Below are 23,379 nucleotides of genomic sequence, written 5' to 3' on the forward strand. Positions count from 1 at the left end.
GTTCAAGGTGTGCAGAGTCGATCTAGGAGAATGCTCAGCATAAGAAAAAGTTTATTAAAACACTTTGGGAAGCCCCCCTGTGGCTGTCTACCATCAGCGCCTGGGAGGAGGGGCGTGGTCCCGGAGCCCCGCCTCTTCTGCCAGTCTGGTGGCCCTGTAGGAGCTAAGGGGTGCTGCCCCAGCTCCTGGTCAGTGGAGCTGCGGCCTCTTGCCTGGAGGGCTAAATGGACCCTGCTTCAGTTTGAGGTAGGATAGCCTCAGCTTGGCCCCAGAGCTTCAGGGTGGTGTGGTCCTGCAGGAGGCTGGGAGGCTGCAGAACAGGCAGCTGCTTCTTTCTCTTCCTTTCCTGGTCCATGGTAGGGGAAGGTCCTCAGGCCTGCGCCCCGAATCCTGACGGGTTCTGCTGCTGCCAGCGCCATAGATCTTCACCTATGACAGGTGTGGGTGGTCAGGGCTTGCCCTGAGGGCAGCCCAGATAAGACACCCTTGTTCCCCCACTGACCCAGGTCAGTCAGCACTCACACATCCTGTCCAGTCCCAAGACTGCTGTCCAGCCCAGCTCCTCATGGGCCAGGCTGGGGTTAGCGTAACAGGCTGCCACATCGCCTTCCCGCCGTGCCACCACCTTGTAAGGGATCTGTGAGGAGGGAGACGTTTCACTGAGCACCTGCCACGGAAGAGCTAGGCTGCCACAGGGTCCTGGGTATGCTGGGTGCTCAGTGGGTGGGCAGAGGGGAGGGCCCAGGCTCCTCACTGCTAAGCGCTGGGCAGGGCCTACCTTCTTTCCTGAGGCCTTCTCCATGGCTTGGACCATCTGCAGCACGGAGTAGCCCGTGCCTGTGCCGAGGTTGTAGATCTGCCCCGGGGAACAGGGGTCATGGATGGGCTAGACTGTGCGGGCCCTACTCCCCACTCCTCCCTCCGTGCCCCTCCCTCCCTGGCTGCTCTACTCTCCCTACCCGGCAGCCACACTGTTCCTTCAGCTTCTTCAAGGCTGCAATGTGGCCCTTGGCCAGATCCACGACATGAATGTAGTCCCGGACCCCTGCCGAGCACAAGGAGGTGGGATGGGGAGTTTGTCCCACCTGTCTCTCCTGACATCCCCCCTTCTGGACCGTCCTGGTCCTGGGCTCACCTGTGCCGTCCTCTGTGGCATAATCATCACCAAAGACGTTCAGGGCCTCCCGCCGCCCAATGGCCACCTAGACAAGGATCGGGTCAGCTTCCTTCCAGGTCCTCGGCTCTATCCCTGGACCAACCCCGCCAGCCCTTCGCTGCCCCTACCTGGGAGACATAGGGCATGAGGTTGTTGGGAACACCCTGGGGATCCTCGCCGATGCGGCCAGAGGCGTGGGCACCCGTGGGGTTGAAGTACCGCAGCAGCACTGCATTCCAGGTCTGTGGGGTGCAGGCACAGTGGAGCAGGGGTGCAGGCAATGGGTACTAGCTGAGTCCACAGTTCTCTGCCTCACCTCTGTCAGTTTCTAGAAATGAGCAAGGAAGCCTCCCTCCCTGCTGTGACGAGTCACAGCACTTCAACTCTTTTTTTGTGACACTGGGCGTTGAACTCAGGGCCTTGTACTTGCTAAGTAGATACTCTTACCGCAGGGCCAGTCTGGGGGTTGGTGACTTTGAAGACAGAGCTGCATTTTACGTCTAGGCTGGCAAGCTTCTTATTTATACATCCTTGCGTCGCTGGGATGATGACTGCCCAGGAGAATGGGCTCTAAGTCCCCAAACCTTTTTTTGTCCAAGCTGGCTGGGAACCATACTCATCCGATCTCTGCCTCCCAAGTAGCAGGGGTTACAGGCGTAAAGCACCGCACCTGGCTCAGCAGTACCGTGTCTAAGCCTCAGCTTCCTCTCTGGGGTGGAGGGTGCTCAGGTTTCCATCTTCTAGCTCATAAGTCAGGGCTGGGGCAAGGGGCTCTCACCTTGTCTGCTCGGCACAGATCCTGGATCATTTCCTCGATGAAGAACTTGGACTTGCCGTAGGGGTTGGTACAAGCCCCGGTTGGGTGGGACTCATCCAGGGGCAGGTATTGGGGGTTCCCATACACAGTGGCTGAGCTGCTGAACACCAAGTTCTTCACTTCGTGGGCTCTCATGATCTAGCCAGGGGAAGGGAAGGCGAGTGGTCTGTGCCACATGTCGGTTCCACCTGCCGCCCCCATCGCTGGGAGGGTATAAGGTGATTGGCACTTACGAACAGGGACATTGAGGCTGGGAGGAAGGGACAAACGTGTCCAAGATGATGCAGCTTGGGGCTTATCCGCTGCTGGCCAATGCAGCCCAGGCCTCTTACCTCCAGAAGCTGGATGGTCCCTGTCAGGTTAACTCTATAGTAGTCCAGAGGCTTCTGCACTGACTCGCCCACAGCCTTGAGCCCAGCAAAGTGGATGACAGCTTTAAAGCTGTGCTGTGGGGGCAAAGCTGGGGTTGGAGGCAGCTTGAAGGGCCTAGCCCTTGGCAATGAAAGGACCTGCCTGCTCACCTGCTTCCCTTCCAGCTCTGCCAGATCCCACCTTCTGGAGAAGGCCCCCCAGGAACCCCTTGAGAACCCACCTTTTTGAAGAGACGTTGTAGGGCTGCCTGGTCCAAGATGTCCATCTCCTCAAACTCTACAGAGCGGCCAGTCAGCTCCTGTACCCGCTGCAGGCTCTCAGGCAGGGCGCCCCCTCCTGGCAGGACAGCAGAGGACAGTGAGGATCAAGAGATGGGGTGCTAGCTAGATCGCAGGGCTTTCCTTCTCCACACCCTCCAGCCCCAGCGCCCACCCCCACGCTCACCACGGATGGCATTATGGAAGTTGTCGATGACCACAGGGGAGTAGCCTGCCTCCAGCAGCTCCAGGACGGTGTGGCTGCCGATGTAACCGGCCCCGCCTGTGACCAGAACCTTCTCTGCCATTGCACCTGGCCCAGGACACAGTGTCAGCTGTGGCCAAACACAGGGCCCTGGATGGAGTTTTGTGAACATTTCTGGCTAGGTTGGCCTGGGGACTACTATCTCAGCCTCCTGAGTAGCTAGGATTACAGGTGTGAGCCACTGTACCCAGCTGGGTACCATATTTTCAAGTCCCAGTTGACCCAGAGATGGACTGTGAGGATCCATACTTCCAGCACCAACGTCTAGAGACTGGACAGTCTGGGCAGAAGGGAAAATGGCAGCAGCATTGGGGCTCCAGCATTCTAGTTAGAGGTTCTGTCCCTTCAGCTCAGGCCTCTCACTAGGTGTCAACTGGCTCCGGGTTTCCAGACTAATGCCTCCAGCTCCCAGCGTCCCCCTCCCTCCTTCCCGGTGCCTCAGGAGTCAGCTTAGAGGAAGCAGGAAATGCACTGTGCATAGGACCTCAAGGGCGAGCTCCTCAGCCAGACAGGAGGCGTCCAGCTGCCCAGCTGCCCCACCCCAGGGCAGCGGCTGGGCTGCCATGCCAGGGCCAGCCCAGCCCCACTCTTAGCTTGGAACTACGGATGCCGCCCAACCTCGAGGGCCACCGGGTGGGCCAGTGTCGACGTGGCCCTGGCGCGGGCTCCACTTCCAGGTGTGCATCCCCGCCCTGAACTAACTGCCCGCCGAGGGGGCGGGGCGGGAGCCCCGGACACTGCGGCCTTTCATTCCCGCGACCAGGCCGGCGGCCGCCTTCCTCCTGGCCCCCGTAAGCCCCTTCTGTGCCCATCCAGGTCCTGTCCACGGGACTGGGCGCCCGCCGCGTGCCCGGCTCGCACCCCGCCTGTGCGCTATCTTCCCGGGTGTTATTACTGGGGCTCTACGGCGAAGGGTGCGGGACCCGCGGGGCGAAGTCCTTCGCCCGCCATGCCCCCGCAGGCGAGGGCCCGGCGGGAGCGGCCGTCCAGGCTCGCGGCCCGCCCCCTCCACGCCTCCCCGCCGAGCCCCGCAGCGGCCGCGGCCCGCCCTGGAAGGCAGCGAGGCTGGCGCAAGGCCCGCGCCATCCCGACCCGGGGATGACCTCGGTCGGCTGCCGCCGCCTCAGTTTCCCCAATCTGTACAATGCAGAGGATCGCGTGCCGGGCGGTACCGCCGAGGACAGCTGGGAGTCGGGCCGGGAATGAATGAATCCAGTGCACACGGGCCGCCACAGCACGACGCGAGAGCCCAAGCGGCCCGGAGGGCGCCGGGCGCTCCTGGAAGTCCCCGCTCCCCGCCGACCTCCCGCTCTGCCCTTCCTTTCCGGCGTCCCTCCGCCCGAACCTGCCGGCGTTGCGCGCCCTGCGCTGGCTCCTGCGGCGCCGCCTCCCGCGCCCCGCGCGGCGGCCCCTTTAAGGGCTGCCAGCCCAGCCCGGTTCCACCCGCCCCGCCCCGCCCCGCCCCCAAGGACACGTGTCGTGGGGCTACGGGAGCCCCGTGGGGACAAAAGGCCCGAGTAGCGGTCGGGCGGCCGTGCGGCGCGTTCCCACGGAGGGCGGAAGTGGGCGGTCCCGCAGCGAAGCCCGGTCCCCACTCCGAAACGCCCGACGCCGCGGCACGCAGGAAGCTGGGGCCCCGCGCGGGCTGGGGGTGGGGAGGAAGGCGCGGCGGAGGCAGCAGGGACGGCCGCGTGCCGGACTCCGAGCCCACGCCGCCCCGTGGGGCCGCCCTGAGAAACCCTGAGCGTAGCAGCCCGGGACGCCGGCGCCCTCCCACCTCCGGGGCGGCCAGCAGAGCCGGGGCCAGAGGCCAGCACCCCTAGGCTGGTGTGGGCACGGGGCCAGCGGGGTCAGAGGACCGGAGAGACCGGGGAGCTCGCAAGCCGTCCCTGGGCTTAAGCCCAGCTCCTCCGGCCGCGCCGGCCGCACCGCAGAGATCCCAGTCCGAAGTCCTGACTCCCATTTATTGGACCAGGGGCTCAGGCGGGCCACCAGGGAAGCAATCCAGGGACTACGAACACGTCTTTAAGTGTTCATTCCCGTCTCCCAGCGCAGTGCTCCAACCATAAACACATCCTCACCACAAATACTGGAAAACTAAATCTTTAATTACATGAGTTATTTTCAAAATCACAAGCAGTGTGAAGACTCCCCAAGATACTGGGGTTGGCAGATGCCCACCAGAGAAGCCCAGCCCTCACCCCTTTCAGCAAGTGGCCTCTGCCAGCTTGAGGGAGACCTCGATGCCCTTTGCCCCCAGAAGTGAGCAGTGGTCTGGGTCATGTCAGGGGGGGCTGTGTGCAGGTTAGCTTGTCTAGCTGACAGACTCCCAGGAGCTGACTCAATGACCACCCCAACCAGGCTCCCCTGGCTCTTCGGCACTCCGCTCTGTGTGCGGGGCCTGGTGAATGGAGGCCCCACTGCGCTTCAGGTCTGGCAGGGAGGGCCTGCGGGCCAAGCAGCACCCCGGCCCCCTTGCTGCCAGGAGACACCTCAGTGCGGAGCTGCCCGGAGCTGCTGGTGAAATACCCACTCCTTTTTATTTTATAATCATTTCCGTTTCCTCATTCAGAAATCACCCATGTGTGTCCTACTTCCACAAAGTCCAAGGGGCTGCAGTAGACAAAGGGGCTCAGAGTTTACAGGTAGCCTGAGCCACTTTGGAGCTGGTTTTTCTGTTCAGGGCTTGGCAGATAAAGTCCCCAGCTTCCAGGAGCTTCTGGAGGTTTACACCCTTGGAGAAACAAGAGGATGCAGTCAGTCATAACATGCCTTCAACATCCGGGGAAACAGAAGACTGACAGACAACTGGGACACAGACCCTTTGTTCCCGACAGGGGGATGTGGCTGCCTGTGAGGTGTCTCCGCTTCTGGGGTTATTCTGACAATCCCTTGTATAGTTTGGGGAGATACTGCCAGGGAAGGGACCTCTTTAGTCTCAGTATCTACTTCCAGAGCCTGGCTCACAACCTGCTTTTTACCCCTTGTGAGTGGATCACACCCAGAGTGCATGCTAGGCAAGCAATGAACCACTCAGCCCTTAGACAGCTCTGTGCAACACAACAGCTGCTGTTCTTTCCTGATGTGCACTGTGTGCTCAGCTCTGTGCTAAGTATTCTATACACTTTGTCTGGTTTTGTTTCTTCAGTGCTAGGAGTCCACTCAAACATGCTAATTAGGCACCTTACACCCTCAGTTATACATTTTCTTACTCAATCCTCATAGCCTAATGAGATAAGTGCTACTATTATTGTTCCCATTTCTCAGGCTTAGAGACAGGAAATAATGTGTCTGCGGTCAGCAGCTTGTATAAAGATCGGGCCTGGGGGCTGGGGAGATGGCCTAGTGGCAAGAGGGCTTGTATACATGAGGCCCTGGGTTCAATTCCCCAGCACCACATATACAGAAAACAGCCAGAAGTGGCGCTGTGGCTCAAGTGGCAGAGTGCTAGCCTTGAGCAAGAAGAAGCCAGGGACAGTGCTCAGGCTCTGAGTCCAAGGCCCAGGACTGGCCAAAATAAATAAATTAATTAATTAAAAAAAAAAAAGATCGGGCCTGGGTTTAGACTCAGCTGCATAGACTCTCAAAGCATCTATGTCGTGTGACTTCCATGCTGCCACTGGGGTCCTGTAGGCTCTCACAGAGCCCACGGCAGGCATGGGAGGAGCTAACTGCCGCCCACATTTCACAGAGAGCAAACAAAAGCTCAGGAGAAGTCTAGGAACCCAGTGCCATTCTGAACTCTTTCCATCCTCCAAGACATGACTATGGATGTCATTCTGAGACCCCAGCCTTCTTGTGTCCAGACGCCAGCCAGGTTCAACCCCACCTGAGGCTCAGCCTCCCCCCCCTCCTCATCACCTCCACCCCACACGTGCCTGTGGCTTCTCCATGCGGAGCCCTCTCAGCTCCGAGCTGTCACTACCAGGTGGAGGCGGGCTTACCGTGTGAATGCCCAAGCCCGAGAGCATGTAGACCAGGTCCTCAGTGGCCAAATTCCCCGATGCCCCCTGTGCATAGGGGCAGCCTCCGAGTCCCGCCACAGAAGAGTCCACAACACTCACTCCCATCTGGAATCAAAACAATGGTGATGCATGGCTGCAGTCCTGGAAACCTCCCATCAGTTACTGCCTGAAATCCTCCGTGTCATCTGCCCTTCGGCTTATGATTCTGAACTGTGAAAAACCCACCAAGACAGCACTTGTCTCGGTGCCTGGAACTGCCTGCATCGTCTCCTCGCCACAGTGCCTTTCCACCATTCCCCTTCGGCTCACTCCTCTCCCTTCAGGGCTTGGCTGAAAGGCCACCTCTTCTGAGAAGCCCTTCTAGATCACCAACTAATCCTTCCCACTGTTGAGATCTCCACCCTCAGATGCCGATTGTTTACTGATGTCTACACACGTGTGTGCTTGTGCACAAGCTTGTGGCTGTTCCTACAGTTGGGCCTTCACCCTCACAAAGGCCCCATCCCACTTCCTGGCAGCTTGGCAGTGCTCACTACTAATGCCCACGCCCTGGATGGCAGTCAGTACCGCCGCTCTGGATGTTCATGTCCAGGGCATTATCAAAGCCACCCTAAGCTACAAAGGCAATTCCAGGTTTCTCAAGATTCTGAGTTCCAATGAGTATTCCGCTGCTGGCTCCACCAGGCTCCGCTCCCAGGACTGTGGAGGCTCATGGAGCCACTGCAGACTCTACAGCGGAGAATGGCTCACTGACTCTGGTTCAGAGAGGTCTTTTGTCAGGAGGAATCCACGCGGCTCTTCTACCCACGCAGCGGTGCAGCCCAGACCAGGGGCTGTATCAGGTGAGCTGGCTGCCTGCCCCCCGCCCCGAGCTATAGGCAGATAGGAAAGTCAGCTTCTCTTTCTCCTAGAAGCATGTTTGCTTGTGGGTTTTTGTTGTTTTAAATTGTTTTTGTTGTGGTAGTAATGGGATCAGGGCCACAGCCTAGCCCCTAGCTTGCCTTTTGTTTAAGTATTGTGCTAAACTGTTTCCATTTCCTTAGCAAGGCGACACTGCGTGTCTAGGACTACGTTCCGTGTCTAGGACTACGTTCCGAGACCTTTCCCCTCCACTCTTTACCGCTCTTTCTCAATCCCCACTTGTCTTCCCTCCCTGCTTCCTCTTTATCTATTACATTGTTTAAGATAAAGAGAGTTGTTTCAAATTGTTTTTGAGATAAGAGTCTTACTATGTAGCCTGGGCTGGCTTCAACTATGTGATTCTCCTGCCTCAGCTTTCCAAAGTGCTGATTAAAGGAGTGTATCACCACACCTGGCTTGCTAAACATTCTCATTAATTAATTTGCCTATCGTGTAAGAAGAAACAAACACATAAAACCATGTCCCTACCTATGTCCTCTGGGGGGAGAGGGAAAGAGAGGGAGAGAATGTGCCAGCGTGCGTGCCTTTGATTACCTGCAGAGCCATCAAAGTGTTGGCCAGGGCTTGGCCATAGGTGTCATGGCAGTGGACAGCCAGGGCAGCCACAGGCACCTCGTGCATGACAGCAGACAGCATATCTTTCATGAGCCCCGGGGTGCCCACACCAATGGTATCCCCTAGGGAGATCTCATAGCAGCCCATGGAGTACAGCTTCTTGGCAACCTGGGGAAGCAAGAGGCGCTTAGAGGACTCCAGAGCCACCAGTGAGGCGGGGGGGGGGGGGGGGGGGAGGAGCAGGGATTCTTGGGCCAGGCAGATGTTCCATGTCTGGGGTGCTAAATTCCTATTGGGTCCTAGGCTCTGCCAACTCTGTGTGCTAGTTTCACCCTTCCCACAGGAAATTGTGACTCGGATGCACACCTAGTCATGGGGGTAGTCCTCTGCTCCCTGACTTCAGCCCTTTATACATTCAGCGTCAGCCTAGGCTACTGGGATGCAAAACCAATTCCTGTACTGTAGTTTCATCCCTGGAAAAACAGCTGCTATGAAATCCTGGGTCTGGGATGCTACTGTGTATTTCCAGAAGCCCTAGGTCACGGCACAGCTGGAGCCTCTCCTCGAGGAGAGACTCCCATACCTGGAAGTTAAACAGGGCAAGGCTGTGTGAGACAAGAGACAAGGATGACACCAATAATCAGCTAGATGAGTGACATGGTGACATCCCTATTCCCTGCATGCAACAGGGTAAGGGCTGACAAGGGTGGAGGGGCAGGTACGGGGAAGGGAGAGGCCTCGGAGTCACGTGATGCTAGGTGAAAGTTCTTGAGCTTGGCTAAGGGGTGTAACTTCTCTGAGTTTAAATTCTGCTTCTGGAGGGACAATGGCCACTTGCAGGGAGGGCTAGGGTGAAAAATGGCAGCTGTGTGAGGGTACGATGAGGCCCCGAAGCCCCTCAGTAAGTGGTCCTTCTTCCTATCTGGGTGTTCCACATACTAGGAAAGGACAAGTGAGGCCTGGTCCACCCTGGGCAGCAAGTTCTGGTTCCTCTCATGTCAAATGGAGCAATGAGAATCTGAGGCGGAGTTTTGAGGACAAAGTGACATAAGCTCCTGGACTGCTCAAACTTAACCCTACTCCAAGTTTTCCAGTGTTGATGTGCTCACTGCTTCCTCTGCACTGTAGCCGCTGCCAAGGATGTGCCTACGCAGCCCCTGGGCAGGCCCCCTCGGGCTACCACTTCACCCAGCAGGGATGGCCGGCGGCTGCTGAGTTGAGGTTTACAGGCTGGGCAGTGGCCTGGCTGGTAGGGGCCTGCAGAGATCAAGTGAGGCCTGGAGTGGCTTAATGAAGGGGCTGGGTGACAGATGCTGTCAGTGACCAGGGCACCTGTGCAGGCAGGGATGGGCGAAGCACCCCACTCCACACACACCTCAGCCACTTTAGCCGGGGAGATCTTCCCTTCATAAGGGCATCCAAGGGTACAGGAGACGTACCTGTGGGAAGATGGGAGTGATGGCATCAATGCCCCCAGCAGGGCTGAGGCAGGGTGGCTGCCTGACCTGAAGCGAGGAGGCGCAGGGCCGGGGCAAAGGGCCAGCTCGGGAAGGCAGGTGGTGGGGCCTAGCATAGGAGACGCAGTGGAGAGTCCTGGAGAGCTCCCTCGCTGGACCAGTGCGCAGAAGACCAAGGATGAGAACAGGAGTGGGTATCAGTCAGAACCGGACAGGGCTGGTCCGAGGGCCAAGCAATCAGCTGCTCTAGTGGGTGGCCAGAGGAGTCACTCCTTCCTTTACTCCGCTGTATCTTACTAAGATGACTCATGTGCCCTTTCAAGTTGGGACTAGGCAATAAAGAGGCAATTGAGCAATCAGCTGAGATCAGGTGAGCGCCATGAAGAACTACAGGAAAAAGCAACAGGAGCAGCTAGAGGGGGCCATCTGTGGAGAGGGCCCCATTTAGGATTGAGGGAAAGGCTTCAGAGTGCTTCTGACACACTTACCTGGGAAGCGGTGCTGACGTGCGGGGCTTGGGCTGACCCACCCAGGTGGGAAGGATGGCTGAGGCAGAGCCCCGGGCTGACTCACCCGCGCACGGGAATGTTGGCGGCCTGAGCGGCCTTCATGATCCCGTCAAAGCGCTGGAAGCTCTCGGCTACGGAGCAGTTGACGTTCTTCCTGGTGAAGAGCTCCGAGACAGCACCGAAGATGCTTACTTCCTTGGCTCCGGCAGCCACCTGCCAACACCCAGGCAAAGACATCAGCTTTCCTCAAGAACACTGGCTGTCTCTTGGCGAAATGTACAGTATGGGAATTGTGCCCCTATAAAAAGATGTGGTGAGGTCCTAACCCCGGTCCTTCTGAATGTGGCCTTATTTGGTTTGTTTTGGGTTTTTTTTGCCAGTCCTGGGGCTTGAACTCAGGGCCTGAGCACTGTCCCTGGCTTCTTTTTGCTCAAGGCTAGCACTCTGCCACTTGAGCCACAGCACCACTTCTGGCTTTTTCTATATATGTGGTGCTGAGGAGCTGAACCCAGGGCTTCATGGATACAAGGTGAGCACTTTACCGCTAGGCCGTATTCCCAGCCCCGTGGCCTTATTTGGTAACAGGGCCATGGAAGGCATATGTTGGCTCAGGATGGGCCCCTGGGCCTTAGAAGATAACAGCTGTGTGACAAAATCGGGCCCCGGAAGATGAGGCCGTGTGAAGATGGAGGCAGACTGGAGTGAAGCTGCTACAAGCAACAAAGCACCAAGGATGGCCGCCATCACCAGAGCTTAGAGCGAGGAAGGGGGCAGGCTCTACAGAGGCCTTAGAACATCTGGATTTCTGACTGTAGCTGCCAGAATGTGAAATAATAAACCAAGTTCTGTTGTTTTTTTTTTTTTTTTTGGCCAGTCCCGGGCCTTGGACTCAGGGCCTGAGCACTGTCCCTGGCTTCTTCCCGCTCAAGGCTAGCACTCTGCCACTTGAGCCACAGCGCCGCTTCTGGCCGTTTTCTGTATATGTGGTGCTGAGGAATCGAACCTAGGGCCTCGTGTATCCGAGGCAGGCACCCTTGCCACTAGGCTATATCCCCAGCCCCCAAGTTCTGTTGTTTTAAGTCATTCCTTCTATGACACTTTCCCACAGCAGCTCTGAGAAATGTACAGGGTAAATCGTATCTCAATTAAAAAAAAAAAACCAGAAAAAAAACAACCCAAGGCTGATGGTGTAGTCAGTGGTAGAGAGCTTCCCCAGCAAGTGCAAGACCCTGGTCCATCCCCAGCACAGGAGGGACAAAAATACCCAAAACACAACTCTGATGGCCCCAAGGAAATCACCACTGATTTTTTTGTTTCGTGTGTGTGTGTGTGTGTGTGTGTGTGTGTGTGTGTGTCTCTTGAACTCAAGGCCTGGGTACTATCCCTGAGCTTCTTCAAGGCTACCATTGGAGCCACAGCTCCACTTACAGCTCTTTTTTTTGTTGTTTGTTTGTAGTTTATTGGAGGTAAGAGTCTCACAAACTTTTCTGCCTAAGCTGGCTTAGAACTGGGATCCTCAGATTTCAGTCTCTTGAGCCCAGCTGGGTGCCACTCCTGAAAGAAGCTTTTTGTCTAAATAAAGAACCCGTATCTCCGAAGATGCTGTTATCTAAACTTTAAGAAATTCACAGATGGGGCTGGGGATATGGCCTAGTGGCAAGAGTGCTTGCCTCGTATACATGGGGCCCTGGGTTCGATTCCCCAGCACCACATATACAGAAAATGGCCAGAAGTGGCGCTGTGGCTCAAGTGGCAGAGTGCTAGCCTTGAGCAAGAAGAGGCCAGGGACAGTGCTCAGGCCCTGAGTCTATGCCCCAGGACTGGCCAAAAACAAAACAAAACAAAAAAAACAGGGGCTGGGGATATGGCCTAGTGGCAAGAGTGCTTGCCTCATATACATGAGGCCCTAGGTTCGATTCCCCAGCACCACATATACAGAAAATGGCCAGAAGTGGCGCTGTGGCTCAAGTGGCAGAGTGCTAGCCTTGAGCAAGATGAAGCCAGGGACAGTGCTCAGGCCCTGAGTCCAAGCCCCAGGACTGGCCAAAAAAAAAAAAACAAAAAAAAAAACAAAGAAATTCACAGATGCTAGCCAAGTATTACTGAAATGTGTGGAGGGTTTGGTTATTTTCTCTAAAGTACAGGCTGAAGCAGGGTGCTGGTGGCTCACCACCAGCTGTAATCCTAGCAACTCACTCAGGAGACTGAGATCTAAGGATCATGATTCAAAGCCAGCCCTGGTAGGAAAGTTCCTGAGGCTTATCTCCAAATAACCACCAGGAAACCGGAAGTGGTGCTGTAGCTCAAAGTAGTAGAATGCTAGCCTTTAGCAAAAAAGCTTAGAGTGCCCAGGCCCTGAGTTCAAGCTCCATGACAAAAAAACAACCCCCACCCCACCCCCTTCCCCAAACAAGTAGAGGTCAGGTGCCGGTGACTCACACTTGTAATACTAGCTACTCAGGAAGCTGAGATCTGAGAACTGAGGTTCAAAAAGCCAACCAGAAAAGTTCTTGAGACTCTTATCTGCAAAAAGCCAGAAGTGGAGCTGTGGCTCCAGTAGTAGTATTCCAGCCTTGTCTGAAAGAGCCAAGTGAGAGTGTAAGCCCTGAGTCCAAGCAGTAATAAACAGTAAACAGTAATAACAGGTCTCCCATCAGGCGCTGGCTAGGTGTCTATGTGCACTCCACATTCTGAAACCATCACAAAGGTAGGTACTCACATGTGGGTAACTCATTAGCACTCATGCGTAGGCAGACTAGGTTCTGAGAAGTCAGGCAACATGTCAAGATCACAGAGTAATCACAGAGAAGTGGCAGGGCCACAAGTGCTCGCCATCACTGAAGAGGGACATCCTAGGACAGGGACCCCACCAAGTGAGCCTCTTACCGCTGCCTCAAAGCCTTTCATGTTTGGGGTCAGGACTGGGTAGCTGATGCCAGGAAACTTCTGAATGCCCTTCAAGACTTCAGTGTGGTCAGCCATCTAGAGCCAAAGGAGTCATTGTCAACTAATCACCAAAGCAGGCAGAGAGCACCACAGGTAGAGAAAAATCTTTCACCAAACTCTCTGTTCTGTAGGTCCTGGAAAAGGCCTTCTCTAGGGCTAAGTCTGCCCAGGGCGTTTGCTATCTGCTCCCGTACTGAAGGGTCAGGAGGCCTAGGGGTTTGGGTGCCATCTCCCATTTCTCCATATGGTCAGCTTTTTTTTTTGGCCAGTCCTGGGCCTAGAACTCAGGGCCTGAGCACTGTCTCTGGCTTCTTTTTGCTCAGGGCTAGCACTCTGCCACTTGAGCCACAGCGCCACTTCTGGCCATTTTCTATATATGTGGTGCTGAGGAATTGAACCCAGGGCTTCATGTATACAGGCAAGCACTCTACCACTAGGCCATATTCCCAGCCCAGCACTGTCAGCTTTATGTAAGCTGTACCTCCCTGGGCCCCACCCTTTGCATTTCTAGCACTTTGTAACAGGGTCTGTCTAACCCACCTATCTGTGACTCGGGTCATGGGTTGTGTCCTTGTACACACACGGATACCATAGACAGAGTCTTGTCATTTGGCCAGAGAAGACCTGAGCAGCCAACTCTAACATGCAAGTGGGAGCAACCTTAACGAACCTACCAGTAGATTGGGGCAGGCCCCAGAACGAATCCACACTCCAGCTCCCAAGTCATGTCCTTCAGTGCCCACAGAGCAGTGTAAGGTCTCTCAGAGCCAGGGGCCTGGAAACCCGTGCTCCTGACTAACTCCCACCGGAGGCTGTGGCTCACCTGAGGAACCCATTTGGGAGACACAAAGCTGGTGGCTTCTATGACGGGGAGCCCCGCTTCAGAAAGCATGTCGATCAGCCTGATCTTCACAGCAGTAGGTACAATACTCTACAGCAAGATGGGACAGCATAAGATAGGTCAGCAGCACTGGTACGGAAATGGCCTCAGCAGACGCTGCCTTTAGTTAGTTCAAAGCTTTAGCTATAGCAGGCCCTTCAGTGTCATGTCTCAGCCTCCAAATGCGAACAGGAATTGCCATGAAATCTTTGCCTGTCTTCACATACACAGAGGTCTTGTGGAGGAAGCAGCTTCTCACTTGTTTCACAGGTACTGGGAAAGCACATTTTCCTGCCATGCACATTGTTCCTGAGCTGAATGTCTGTTCATTTATGACCCAGCATAAATGGGTGGGGAGTCATTTCTGCCCATGCAGGCTGCTCAAAGGATCACATCCTCCTCCTCTTTCCTGTTCTCAATTGGCACAGGACTTTATTCTCACAAGGCTCAGCCTACTGCTTTTATCCCTCTCTGGTCATTGGGTTGCTCACCAGATTCTATGGGTCCCGAGTTCCCACTCAAGGTTATCCTGCTTAACTCATACTGTACCAATGCATAGTACGTAGACGCTCCCACCTTCCTGCTCCAAGTCTTCCATTATGAGTGTTAAGCTAGGTGCAGGTGACTCAAGGCTGTAATCCTAGCTCCCAGGAAGATGAGATCTGAAAATGGCAGTTTGAAGCCAGCCAGGGCAGGAAAGCCCATAAGACTCTTATCTCCAATTAACCACCAAAAAAGCCAGAAGTGGATCTGTGGCTCAAGTAGTAGCGCAAAAAACTCAGGGACAGTGCCCAGGACCTGAGTTCAAGTCAGTCCTGTTAAAGGTCACACACACACACACACACACACACACACACACACACACCCAACAAACAGACTATTTTACAACCTTAAATGAACAACACACTCTTTGTGTGTGTATATGCGCGCAACAAACAGCACCACTTCCAGTTTTTAGGTGGTTAATTGGAGATAAGAGTCTCATGGGGACTTTTCTGCCTAGGCTGGCTTTGAGCCATGATCCTCAGATCTCAACCTCTTGAGTAGATAGGATTACAGGTGTGAGCCACCAGCACCCAGTTACATATTTTTATATTAACAGCTTCATAATATTCCATTTCATCAAAAGTCCATAATTTGTTTGACCCATTTTTCCTACCATAGGGAATAGTACAGATGCTTGAAGCATCTCTTTTGGTTGGTTTCCATCTTTACCTTTTCATTTTGTAGACCATCTCGGGGGCCAACTTCCACAATCTTCACCTGCTTTGGAAAGGTGCCCATAGATGAGGTGCTGACCTTTAGTTTAAGAGGAAAGAAGAGTGAGAGACATGGTTACATTTCTCATAGAGCACTCTCATAGGATGGGTACATCTTGGCTAATGCTGAGACAAGTGGTATTTCTCATTATTGAATGCACAGGCAATTTCCTCTAGTATTAATACCAAAAGCATATTGAAAGCCAGGTGCCAGGGGCTCATGCCTATACCCCTAGCTACTCAGGAGGCTGAGATCCGAGGATCAGAGTTTGAAGACAGCCTAGGCAGAAAAGTTCTTGAACCACCCCCGCCCCCAGGATCCCTAATACTGGGCCTTGAACTCAAGAGACTCATGCTCTCTCTTTGCTTTTTCACTCATGTCTCTTGATCTATAACTTGAGTTGTACTTCCACTTTCATCTTTTCGGCCATTAATTGAAGTCTCACAGATTTCTTTGCCAGCCTGACTTTGAACCTCAGATCTGAGAATGTTCAGGGTTCAGCCTTGTGAGTAGCTATGATTACATGCATGAGCCACCAGCACTGGCTTCTTAGGACTCTTTATCTCCAATTAACCTGAAAAAAGCCAGAAGTGGAGATGGGGCTCAAGTGGTAGAACACCAGCCCTGAGTAAAAATGCTACACTTCACTGTGATGCCCAGAGTTCCTAAGTCCCAGTACTAGCATATACACCAAAAACAAACATAAACAACTACAACAAAACCCACCCTCCCCCCCAAATAAGACACACACCCAAAAAGCATATTGTACTTTGGGGCAGGAACAGAAATGAACAAGAGGCCCAAGCTCCCAGGATAGTCCTCTCCTGAGAGCCCAGACCCACCTCCAGCTGCCTAGCCATGGCTCTATTTACTCATCCAATTCAGTAGTTTTCCAAACTCTCTAATTTATCCTAAAGTCCATCTAACTCCATCCTTCCTATCTTGTAAAAAGAGACCAAGGCAAGAGTGGCAACTTTGAGGCTAGATGACTTCACAGCAAGATCCTGTCTCAAAAAATGAAACAGTTGGGGCTGGGAATGTGGCCTAGTGGTAGAGTGCTTGCCTCATATACATGAAGCCCTAGGTTCAATTCCTCAGTACCACATACACAGAAAAAGCCAGAAGTGGCGCTGTGACTCAAGTGGTAGAGTGCTAGCCTTGAGCAAAAAGAAGCCAGGGACAGTGCTCAGGCCGAGTTCATGCCACAGGACTGGCAAACTAAAAACAAGAAACAAAAATAAACAAACAAGAAGCCAAAAAATGAAATAGCTGGGTGCCAGTGACTCATGCCTAAACTCCTACCTACTCAGGTGGTTGAGATCTGAGGATCACGGTTCAAAGGTAGTCCCAGCAGGAAAGTCTGTAACTCTTATGTCCAATTAGCTGCCAAAAAGCTAGAAGTGGACCCGTGGTTCAGGTGGTAAAAGCACTACCACTAGCCTTGAGCACAAAAGCTCAGAGACAGCACACATGCCTCAAGACAAGCATACAAATACTTAAATACATGCATACATACGTACATACATAAAACAAAACAAAGCTGTGTGTGGTAGTACATGTCTACAATTCCAGCAAATAGGACTAGGGAGGTAGGAATGTTGTGGTTTGAGGCCAGTCCAACCAAAGTTAGTGTGGACTCTTTTTATTTTCCTTGTCAGTTGTGGGTCTTGAACTTTGGGCCTGGGTACTGTCCTTTAGCTGTTTTGCTCAAGGCTAGCATTCTACCACTTGAGCCACAGACCCACTTCCAGCTTTCCCGTGATTTAATTGGAGATAAGAGTCTCACAGACTTTCCTACCTGGGCTGGCTTTGAACTGTGATCCTCAGATCTCAGCCTCCTGAGTAGCTAGGATTACAGGCATGGAAAATACTAGGGCATGGCTCAAGAAGACTCTAAGTACCCCCAGTACCACAAAAAAAAACAAAACAAAAGAAAAAACTCCAATAAACAAAAACCCAGTCAGCTTTTTTTCCCTGATGTGACATGAACTGTTTACCTTTTACTCTGTATAAAGGGCATGGCACGTGCCCTGTTGCTTAAGCTGGAACCCGACGCACAGCACGGCCACAGGCCCAGTACAACGTGGCTCTCACAGAGCCCCTCTCACAGTTTGCCCCTATGGCTCTGCTCCAGCCCCCGTCACCTGCTTTCCCTAAGCTGGGCTACCCTTGGCTGCTGCGCTCTCCTCGCATCCCACTCTCACCCACTGCAAATCTGTCCACCTTCGCACCTCCCGTTTTTTATCTCCTTCAGAGCACTGGGGACACTGCCTATGCCACCTTTCCTCCAGGAGATTATAAACTCTGCTGCCTTGTTTGTTTCCATGTCTTTGTTCCAACTGTCCAGCACTGTGCCTGGTATATGGTAGCACTCAGTAAAGTGACTCGTACATCCCATAATACATGGGGGCACAGCTGGCCAGGAGAAGAGCCATCACGGAGAGCAGTTAGCTTGGCGCTGTGGCGGCAGTGGGTTCCTAGGAAGACTCTGTACTAGGGAGAATGGGCCTGCAGGAGACTGCATCCCTAAAAAAAGGCTTTAAAGGGCTGGGAATATGGCCTAGTGGCAAGAGTGCTTGCCTCGTATACATGAAGCCCTGGGTTCAATTCCCCAGCACCACATATATAGAAAATGGCCAGATGTGGTGCTGTGGCGCAAGTGGCAGAGTTCTAGCCTTGAGCAAAAAGAAGCCAGGGACAGTGCTCAGGCCCTGAGTCCAAGGCCCAGGACTGGCAAAATAAATAAATAAATAAAATAAAAAAACAAAGGGCTGGGAATGTGGCTTAGCGGTGGAGTGCCTGCCTAGCATGCATGAAGCCCTAGATTCCATTCCTCAGTACCACATAAACAGAAAAAGCCGGAAGTGGCGCTGTGGCTCAAGTGGTAGAGTGCTAGCCTTGAGGAAAAGAAGCTCAGGAACAGTGCCCAGGCCGAGTTCAAGCTCAAGGACTGGCAAAAACAAAGAAACACAAAAATAAAACCCCTCTATGTAAAGTGTGCTCCAAATCTCACTTCCTCCCCAAGTAACATGGCTTCTTTTGTCTCTTTCATCCTTTGAACAACTATCAAATAAACTTCACTTTACCACATGGAATCTAGGTAAACACCTCTCCTTCCCCATGGCAGGCACTAAGCTGGAAGGCCTGGATGTCCCACCGTAGCTGGTCCAGTACGGAACACTAACATTACTTACTCCATGGCACTTGAGTCTCATGCCACAGGGAGGGAGGACTTTGCTTTGTTCCCTGCTGTATTTCCAGGGCCCTAAGCCACAATAGGACTCCATAAATTACATAATTGTTGAGAGGACATAAAACATGCTTCCAAGTTTCTAAAACAGGTTAAACTAAAACTCACTTCATTTTCCATAACAGCACTTCATATAACAATAATTTACTGTGCTAGGCACCAGTGGCTCATGCCCATAATTCTAGCTACTTAGGAGGCTCAGATCTGAGGACCATAGTTCAAAGCCAGTCTGGACCAACTAACCACCTAAAAAGCTGGAAGTGGAACTGTGGCTCAAGTGGTAGAGTGCTAGCCTTGATTAAGAAAAGCTAAGGGACAGCACCCAGGCTCTGAGTTCAAGCCCCAGTGCCAGCACAAAACAAAGAGCCAGGCGCTGGTGGCTCATGCCTATAATCTACTATAAGCTACTTAAGAAGCTGAGATTTGAAGATTGCAGTTCAAAGCCAGCTGGGGCAGGGAAGTCCATGATACTCTTATGTCCAATTAACTACCAAAAAAGCTGGAAGGAAAGCTGTAGTTCAAGTGGTACACCACTCACCTTGAGCAAAAGAGGCTCAGGGACAGTGCCCACAGCCTGAGTTCAAGCTCTAAGATCAGTGCAAATGATCAACAACAACAAAAGACCTGAAAACACAATAATCCAGGCACTCTTGAATACTAACCCACATTATCCTCTTCATAACCTTATTAGGTAGGGACTACCATAATCTCCACTTTGGTGGAAGAAATCTGAAGCCAAAATAAATTAAGTTTTCCCAAGCAAGCACAAGGCTTTGTGAAACCATATTCAGTGACACTAAAAACAATGTGTCCCAAGGTTCCATGGCTCACGGGTTTCAGAATACTACAAGCTGGCAGAGTGGCTTTAGAGCACAAGCTCATGTCACTGCAGCTGTTCACTGCCCTTGGTCTGGTCTCCTATTCTCTTGGTTAAATTAAAAAACAAAAAACAAAAACATCAGAGATGACATTCTGTAACCACATTAAGTTCTGAGCTAAGGAACTGGGTAGTTTATCTCCATCAGAACTAACACAAGGGCTGGGAATGTGGCTTAATGGTAGAGTGCTTGCCAAACATGCATGAAGCCCTAGGTTCAATTCCTCAATACCACATAAACAGAAAAAGGTGGAAGTGGCGCTGTGGCTCAAGTGGTAGAGTGCTATCCTTGAGGAAAAGAAGCTCAGGGACAGTGCCTAGGCCCTGAGTTCAAGCTCCAGGACTGGCCAAAAAGAACAACAAAACTAATTCAAACACTATAGCAGGGGCTCGCTTTATCTCAACTCCAGGACAGAAAACTGGGCCTCAGAAAGATTACCCCTAAAGCACACAGCACACAGCTGGAAAGTGACTGGGACTTGGATTGGTTCTGACACTAAACCTACTTTCATTATGCCATCCCCTCCCATCCATCCAGAGGTTTATCTACCATCTCATTTAATATTCTTTTTTTTTTTTTGCCAGTCCTAGGGCTTGAACTCCAGGTCTGGGTGTTGTCTCTGAGCTTCTTTCACTTAAGGCTAGCATTCTATCACTTGAGCCACAGCACCACTTGTGGCTTTTTCTGTACTGTGGTGTTGAGGAATCAAACCTAGGGCTTCATGCATGCTAGGCAAGCACTCTACCACTAAGTCACATCCCCAGCCCCTCATTTATTTTTCTTAACTTCTTAAACCAAAGTTAGGGTCTTCATTTTCCACACTGGTGGAGGTGAGTGGCCTGAAGATATTAAAGTGGTTTTCTGAAAGAGAACTAATTTTGGGGAATGTAATTTCTCCAACTATTAATCTCTTCCCCCAGCCGAACCCTGCTGAGTTTTATAAACTCAGTGGTAAAGTGCTTTGAGAGCCACCCAAAACAAATGAACAAATAAAAGACAAAAAACCACACAAAGCAAAACAACAACAAAAAGCACTAATTAAGAGCCAAAATAATTCCAAACACTTTTTACCTACTTGTTCTCAATCTCCAAAACAACCCCGAGGTAATGTAATCCACTTTATAGATGAGACAACTGGCGTTCGGAGAGAGTAAATAACTATGTCCTTCGGCCTAGAAAGCGGCTGACCCACTGGGCCAGCACAGATCTGCACCTCATCCAACACAACTGGCTACACCCCTCAGCAGCTGGCTGTCACCTACACTCGCTGAGCAAGCGGGGCAAAGAGCCCACGAACGAACAGGTCCCAAATACAATAGCAAGGGGACCACAGGCAAGCCCCCGGCGCCCCCAGGCGTCCCTAAGATCAACCGCGGCTGAAATGGACGCGGCCGGGGGCGGGTGGGGGGAGGCCTCCTTCCAGATCCGGAGCTGGAAGGTGCACAGGGGGTTCGCCAACCACCGGGAGAGTCTGGGGCCAAGAGCCCGGGCCGGCAGGAAGGACCTAGGCTGGCGTTCACGGAGACTGGGTGGCATCACCGCGGCCTGCCTCAGTTTCCTCACAGCCCAGAAGGGTCCAAGACTTCTGGGCCTCGCTCGTCCCCCGCGGGAAGGGCTGTCGGGCTCCGCCTCTCAGAGAGCCGCAGCCGGCGCTGCCGCCGAGCCAGCCCCGGAGCCGAACGGTCCCGGTGCCCCAGGGGCGACCGCCCTCGGCACTTACAGCCCGGAGGGACGCCAAGCCCGCCACTCGCCGCGGCAGCACCTTCCGCACGCTCGCCATCTTGGTCTAGCACCGCCCACGGCCGCCCAGCTGTGGGCACCACGTGACTGGAGTGGGCGTGGCCACGCATCTGGGCGGAGTCTGTTGACACCAATCCTGTCTCCGCTCCTTGCCTCTCTGGGTTTCTTTCTTTCTTTTTTTTTTTTTTTGTGGCCACTCCTGGGGCTTGAACTCAAGGCCTGAGCACTGTCCCTGGCTTCTTTTTGCTCAAGGCTAGCACTCTGCCACTTGAGCCACAGCGCCACTTCTGGCCATTTTCTGTATATGTGGTGCTGGGGAATCAAACCCAGGGCTTCATGTATACAAGGCAAGCACTCTTGCCACTAGGCCATATTCCCAGCCCTCTCTGGGTTTCTTGTTGTTTGCCAGGCCTGGGGCTTGGACTCAGGGCCTGAGCACTGTCTCAGCTTCTTTTTGCTCAAGGCTAGCACTCTACCACTTGAGCCACAGTGCCACTTCCAGCCTTTCCTGTGTATGTGGTGCCGAGGAATCGAACCCAGGGCTTCATGAAGCTATGCAAACACTCTACCCCTAAGCCACATTCTCAGCCTTTTTTTTTTTTTCCTGTCTGTCCCCAATTCCAACAGTTTCAGTAGATTAGCTGAGTGCTCATCATGTGACAAGCAAAGTGAGGGGCAAAGGGCATGGACTGACAAAAAGCCAACATCTCTGGCTTCCAGTGTTTAGTCTGGGAAGTGTGGGAAGACACATTATTGAGCATTGAATTCCAGAGAGGGGAGCATCCTTTGAGGGAGGCCTGAAGAGTGAGCTCTACCCAGATGAAAAAGCTTTCCATAGGGATGGGGATGTGGCTTAGTGGTAAAGTGCTGGCCAAGCATGCAGGAAGCCCTGGGTTGGATTGCTCAGCACCACATAAACAGACAAAGCCAGAAGTGGCACTGTGGCTCAAGAAGTAGAGTGCTAGCCTTGAGCAAAAAAAAAAAAAAAGAAGAAGAAGAAGCCAGGGACAGGCCCTGAGTCCAAGCACTGGCAGAGAGAGAGAGAGAGAGAGAGAGAGAGAGAGAGAGAGAGAGAGAGAGAGAGAGAGAGAGAGAGACAGACAGACAGACAGACAGACAGACAGACAGACAGACACAGACAGAGGAGAGAGGCCAGATGATGGTGGCTCACTCCTGTAATCCCAAATACTCAAGAGGTGGAGATGGGCAAGATAGCAGTTCCAGGTCAAAGGAAAAAAAAAAGGCTTGAAAAACATCTCAACAGAAAAAGATGAGCATGTTGACAAATGTCTGTCATCCCAGCTATAGGAAGAGACACAAGTAGAAGATTAAGGTACAGGCCAGCCTGGGCAAAAATCGAGATGCTACTTCAAAAATAACCAAAGCAGCCAGGCACCAGTCTGTAATTCTACCTACTCAGGAGGCTAAGGACTGAGGACTAAGCAAGGTTCAAAGCTTGCTTGGGCAGCAAAATCTATGAAACCATATTCCAATTAACCACCAAAAAAACTTGAAGTGCCGGGAGCTGGTGGCTCATGCCTGTAATCCTAGCTACTCAGGAGGCTGAGATCTGTGGATCACCATTCAAAGCCAACCCAGGCAAGAAAGTCCATGAGACTCTTATCTCTATCTAACCACCAGGAAACTGGAAGTGGCACTGTGGCTTGCAGGGGCTCAAGTGGTAGAGCGCTATCCTTGAGCTCCTCAGGAGGCCCAGAGTTCAAGCCCCACAACTGACCAAAAAAAACCCAACAAAAAAAAACAAAAAAAAAAAAACTGGAAGTGGAGCTGTGGTTCATGATAAGAGCATCAGCCTTGAGCAAAAAAGGGTCAGTAGCAAGGCTCTGAATTTAAGCACAAGTACTGACACAAAAAAGAACTGGGGTCATCATGTAGACACTTCCTGCCAAGCAAGAGCAAGATCCTGAGCTCAAACCCCAGTACCCCAGTACTCTCCAAAATTTTTTAAAAAGCATGTGGTTGGGCCATCAAAACTGTTCCATGGTTGGGGCTGGGGATATAGCCTAGTGGCAAGAATGCCTGCCTCGGATACACGAGGCCCTAGGTTCGATTCCCCAGCACCACATATACAGAAAATGGCCAGAAGCTGCGCTGTGGCTCAAGTGGCAGAGTGCTAGCCTTGAGCGGGAA

General features: G+C 52.9%; 2 protein-coding genes across 5 annotated transcripts; both read right to left on the reverse strand.

Moving 5' to 3' along the window:
- Nucleotides 1-34: 34 nt before the first annotated feature.
- Gale (UDP-galactose-4-epimerase) lies at nt 35-4,264 on the reverse strand. 3 transcript variants are annotated; one of them, XM_048350499.1, is made up of 11 exons: nt 4,213-4,264; nt 2,790-2,915; nt 2,566-2,681; nt 2,306-2,419; nt 1,935-2,111; nt 1,285-1,398; nt 1,136-1,202; nt 960-1,045; nt 779-856; nt 523-637; nt 35-429 (listed from the first exon to the last, which is right to left on the reverse strand). In XM_048350499.1, the coding sequence occupies exons 2-11, from the start codon at nt 2,908-2,910 to the stop codon at nt 371-373; spliced, it is 1,047 nt and encodes a 348-aa protein (XP_048206456.1). In that variant the 5' UTR covers nt 2,911-2,915; nt 4,213-4,264; the 3' UTR covers nt 35-370. The 3 variants fall into 3 exon arrangements, with proteins under 3 accessions (XP_048206456.1, XP_048206455.1, XP_048206457.1); XM_048350498.1 differs by lacking the exon at nt 4,213-4,264 and adding an exon at nt 3,486-3,870; XM_048350500.1 differs by lacking the exon at nt 4,213-4,264 and adding an exon at nt 3,055-3,214.
- Nucleotides 4,265-4,954: 690 nt separating this feature from the next.
- Hmgcl (3-hydroxy-3-methylglutaryl-CoA lyase) lies at nt 4,955-21,316 on the reverse strand. 2 transcript variants are annotated; one of them, XM_048350501.1, is made up of 9 exons: nt 21,209-21,316; nt 15,316-15,399; nt 14,044-14,151; nt 13,161-13,256; nt 10,339-10,487; nt 9,684-9,747; nt 8,288-8,476; nt 6,812-6,937; nt 4,955-5,601 (listed from the first exon to the last, which is right to left on the reverse strand). In XM_048350501.1, the coding sequence occupies exons 1-9, from the start codon at nt 21,266-21,268 to the stop codon at nt 5,500-5,502; spliced, it is 978 nt and encodes a 325-aa protein (XP_048206458.1). In that variant the 5' UTR covers nt 21,269-21,316; the 3' UTR covers nt 4,955-5,499. The 2 variants fall into 2 exon arrangements, with proteins under 2 accessions (XP_048206458.1, XP_048206459.1); XM_048350502.1 differs by lacking the exon at nt 21,209-21,316 and adding an exon at nt 20,564-20,765.
- Nucleotides 21,317-23,379: the final 2,063 nt, after the last annotated feature.

The sequence above is a fragment of the Perognathus longimembris genome, chromosome 7, assembly GCF_023159225.1.
Source record: "Perognathus longimembris pacificus isolate PPM17 chromosome 7, ASM2315922v1, whole genome shotgun sequence".
NCBI lineage: Eukaryota > Metazoa > Chordata > Mammalia > Rodentia > Heteromyidae > Perognathus > Perognathus longimembris.